The sequence below is a fragment of the Lolium perenne genome, chromosome 7 (genome assembly GCF_019359855.2).
Source record: "Lolium perenne isolate Kyuss_39 chromosome 7, Kyuss_2.0, whole genome shotgun sequence".
Classification (NCBI taxonomy): domain Eukaryota; kingdom Viridiplantae; phylum Streptophyta; class Magnoliopsida; order Poales; family Poaceae; genus Lolium; species Lolium perenne.
The window spans coordinates 219,184,664-219,189,407 of record NC_067250.2 but is presented as its reverse complement, the minus strand read 5'-3'; the positions used below and the strand labels follow the sequence as shown (position 1 = coordinate 219,189,407).

At 45.9% G+C, this 4,744-nt stretch overlaps 1 protein-coding gene across 1 annotated transcript; it reads right to left on the bottom strand.

The window, feature by feature from the left end:
• Positions 1–324: 324 nt before the first annotated feature.
• On the bottom strand, positions 325–1,062 carry LOC127314144 (ferredoxin). Its single transcript, XM_051344601.2, has one exon. It carries the CDS (start codon positions 958–960, stop codon positions 535–537), a length of 426 nt encoding a protein of 141 aa, XP_051200561.1. The 5' UTR covers positions 961–1,062; the 3' UTR covers positions 325–534.
• Positions 1,063–4,744: the final 3,682 nt, after the last annotated feature.

The window sequence follows — 4,744 nt, the reverse complement described above, 5'->3', positions numbered from 1 at the left end:
GGAATATCAATGAAAGATTGAGGCAGAGCCCCAAGGTTATGCCAGTTGACTTTGGTGCAAATTTAGCTCATGCTGACGTATTTTAACAAAAAGTTATTGTTTTTATCCCCGTTGCAACGCACGGGCATTTTTCCTAGTCAATTATAATAAAAAAAAACCTAATTTCTTTAGACTTTGATTTTTTTTCACACGGTAAATGTGAGCTATGTTGTGGTAACCATATCAAATGCAGACCCTTTCAAATTTAAGAAGTCATCTGGTAATCAAAACAAAGCACATATCTAAAATGCAAGTAAATCACGCGTCCGTCGCATACATGGATAATGGAGTACAACCTCATCTCCTTTTATTACTTGGCTTGAGAAAACGAACAAACACCCGAAATTATGCAATCAAAACCCGACCACAAGTCCACAACAAGCACTAAAACAATTGCGTACTAATTACTCCTCAATACTCTGAATTCCTGACATACTAGTTCATGCATGCACGCGCAGGCGCCGGAAATGGACCGAAATGGATAAACCAGCTATTTCAGGCGGTGAGCTCCTCCTCCTTGTGGGTCTCGATGACGAGGTCGGACTGCGGGTAGGCGGCGCAGGTGAGCACCCACCCGGCCTCAATCTGGTCGTCGTCGAGGAAGCTCTGGTCGGACTGGTCGACCGTGCCGGAGACGACCTTGCCGGCGCAGGAGGAGCAGGAGCCGGCGCGGCAGGAGTAGGGCAGGTCGATGCCTTCCTCCTCGGCGTGGTCGAGGATATAGACGTCGTCGGGGACCTCAAGGTCGACCTCCCCCTCCGGCGTGATAAGCTTCACCTTGTACGTGGCCTGCGCCCGGAGCCTCATGCCCCTGGCAGCCGTCGACGACAGCGGCAGCGCGACGCGGGTGGCGGCAGGCGCCGAGGCGGCGGTGGGGCAGAGGGAGAAGGGCGCCCGGAGGCTGCTCAGCACGGTGGCCATTGCGGCGGAGCTGTGAGCTAGCTTTGGGAGCTAGGTGGATAGCAAGATAGCTGGAGGAGAGGATAGTGTTGTTGGTGGAGTGCGAGGGAGAAGTTGAGATGAAGCCGAATAAGAAGGGACGTACGTACGTGGTGGGTGGCGCGTGCTCGGCTTATCCTGGGCAGGAACGCTCGCGTTGGAGCGACCACGTTCACACGCTGAGGCTGAAACGGATCTGTGCCACCCGGCAGGAGCTACTAGATGCCACCATGGACATCGACAAGGCGTGTGGCGGCCATGGGATGGGGTGACTGCCACCATGGTTTGGGTTGTATGGTTGAGACGTTTGGTTACGAACTCGCAACGCTGAAATCACATTATGTTGTGTTGAATGTATGTAGTGCCAAACTATTCTCCTCCCTCCATTTTCAGTGATAGTTACATATTCATCAATTTCTACTATTTCTCCGATGGTCATATAAGAATTTTCTGAATATATATTCCCTCCAAGGAGCGGAAACTCAAAACGGAGGCCAAGCTACACGTATTCATTTATTTTCAAACTCTCATAATTTGTATTTTGACTAGAAATCATGCCCCAATTCTTTATTCATGGGATAGGGGGAGTATGGGGACCTTAGAAATAAGAAAAATGCTTAGCTTAATTGATGAGGACATCCCTACTACACCACTACCTCCGTCATTGATAGATGAAGATGAATCTGCTGTGAAGCTCAAGTCCAATGAAGTTCGGATTGGACCGATTATAAGGGCTCGTGCGAAGCTACTTAAACAACAGGTGAACTTGTTCCTAAAAGGTACTTTGATTGATGAGAACTTTATACTCTCATAATTTGTATTTTGAAGTTTTCAAAAATAAAAAAATCTAAAACAAAATTCTAGAGGCAGCCAATGATGTGTACTAAATACATGCAAAATCTCGATGCAAAACCACTTTGTATTCTGGGCTACACAAAAATGAGAATAGTGCATATTTCAACACTATAATCGAATGGGTCATCTATGTATTCCTCCAATACCGCTTGCTAACACATAAATGAGATTTTTGATAAAATAAATATGTGAGAATAATTATGTTGCATGATCACGGAATCCCATGGATCATGGCAAAAAACACCATTTTGCAATTATCCACATTGCACTTTTTTCATTCCTTTGTCTATATGACGAGAAATCATGCCCCAATTCTTTAGTCATGGGATAGGGGGAGTATGGGGACCTTAGAAATAAGAAAAATGCTTAGCTTAATGACATTCATTCCATTGCCTAGATCGTCAATTTGACTTATAAAATAAAAATTATATAACACACTAATTATACCATTAGAGAATATAACATCTGAAATTTCTAATGCATTCCAATTCTTATTGCTATTTTCTTGCATCCAAGTAAAATAGACATTTTTGAATTGCAGGTGACATATGTCACTTGAAAATACGAAGCTTACCACATTGGGCGTGCTACGATAATCTTTTACGGTACATGGTATATATATACACGAGTCCAACATAGTCTACAAAAACCAAGAAGGCAGTTTCGAGAGAGATACAACCTAACTCAGGACAAGCCGAAGCCCAAGTACATTAAATTATCAAATAAAAAACCACGCCCTAGTCCGCCGTGATCCTTGGGGCATGCGGTCTATCTCTGCCGCTTATTCATCCTGAAGTACACTATTGGTGGTTGAGCATGTAATATGTTAATGACAATGATTGTTATCGTTGACATTAGACAAGGTATCGGCTACATAGTAAGTAGAACACAATCTAATTGGATTGACCTAGGGCCTCTATACAAGCTAGCTCATGCAAACCGTATATGCATTGAACTGGTAACATTCCATTTGATAATTGAGTGGTTTGTATGAAGGTGGTTCCCAAAACTCAGGATCTAGCTTGTCTACGAGAGTTGCACCTCTCGTATAAGCCCCATAAAACCCCATCTTAGTTCAGGAATTTTCGAGAGAGAAATCAGGTATTTTGTATGTGTAAAATTACCGAATAAGTTAAATGATACTGGCATACAAAGCCATAACGGTTTTAGATCAAAAGTTTGAAATGATAGGATGAATTGGTTAGGTGTGTGTAGCTTGCAACCAAGAGATTGATTTGAGAACCACGTTATATTACACAAAAATACTTGTGCCCTCCCCGCTTCTAAAGCACACATCAAGTTCCAATGAAATTACATCGAGATGAGAAGCAATGTTACAGTATAATGTTTGGCTGGACTCTAGTTTTTGGGTGGATATGTCACGACCATGTGACCATGTAACACGTACTAACAACCAGCGCTAAGCCTGAATCACTTGACAAGGTAAACAGAAAGAATGAAATAGTTGCGCAAGCGCAACTCATACCAAAACAAGAAAGAAACAGAGGCTTCACACGCTGCCGCGTCGTCCTCGCTCGGGCGACACCGGAGGTGATTAGGGTTCCCTCACCGGCGCCACCTCCTCCCTGCGCCCCTTCCTCTCCGCCACCGCCGGCGGCAGCCGGTCGGCCTGCGGTGGCGGTGGGCCTCCTTCAGCCTCCAGCCTGCTTCCCGTCTCCTCACCTCTCCTCCCAATTGCAGCGAATCGAGCTTCAATCTGTGTTCCATGGTGATGTTGGAGGTCGTGATTCGTCCTGGTGGTGCCATCTCCAACGCTGGAGCCCGCTAGTTCGGCCTTCCTCTCGTTGGCTTGGGCCTGGTAGGCGGCAAGCCGCTGGTTCTGACCTGGGTCAGTCAGCAGCCAGATCTGACTAGGGGCTCGATCTGCGGCCATAATTCTTGACATCCGAGCTATTTTGTTGGGCGTGGCCTCTCTAGTTCATGCAGATCTGTGCGGAGCTCGACTCGCTAAACTTTGGAGGGTGGTGTTGGGGGCGACAGATGTCGGAGGTGCGTTCGTGCGACAGTAGGGTCGGCCGACTGCGCGTGTGCGGTTTGTTCTCCAGAGGGAGACGGGCTAGGTTGGCTCCTTGGAATCCCGAGCGGCGGCTCCTTATGGTGGGCACGGCGGCGCCAGGCGGCGGGTGCCTTCATGCAGGTGTTGGTTGGAAGTCTCGGCTGTGTGGGAAGCGGGATGGTTCGTGATGTCTACGCACGCTTCTATTCTTGTAGACAGTATTGGGCCTCCAAGAGCAGAGGTTTGTAGAACAGCAGCAAGTTTCCCTTAAGTGAATCACCCAAGGTTTATCGAACTCAGGGAGGTAGAGGTCAAAGATATCCCTCTCAAGCAACCCTGCAATTAAGATACAAGAAGTCTCTTGTGTCCCCAACACACCTAGTACACTTGTCAGATGTATAGGTGCACTAGTTCGGCGAAGAGATAGTGAAATACAAGTAATATTGATGATTATAAATAGTAATTGCAATCTGAAATAAAAATGGCAGCAAGCAAACATGTAGCAGAACTTGTTGGAAACGGTGTTTCAATGCTTAGAAACAAGGCCTAGGGATCATACTTTCACTAGTGGACACTCTCAACAATGATCACATAATTAAATAAAGCTACTCTTAAACACTGTCTTGTTGGATAACAAACACCATTCATTGTGTAGGGCTACAAAAGCACACCTCAAGCCGGAGTAAACAAGCTCCACAACTTCATAAAGGAATCACACACGATGCGCACACTGTCACCATCACACCGTGGAGAGTGAATCCGGAGTTCATATTAAAGTAACCTCTAGAGTGCATAATAGATCGTTGCAATTTAGACCGAGTACTAACATAGCATACACACTGTCACCAATAGCTATGAAAGGGGGAATAGATCACATCAATACTATCATAGTAA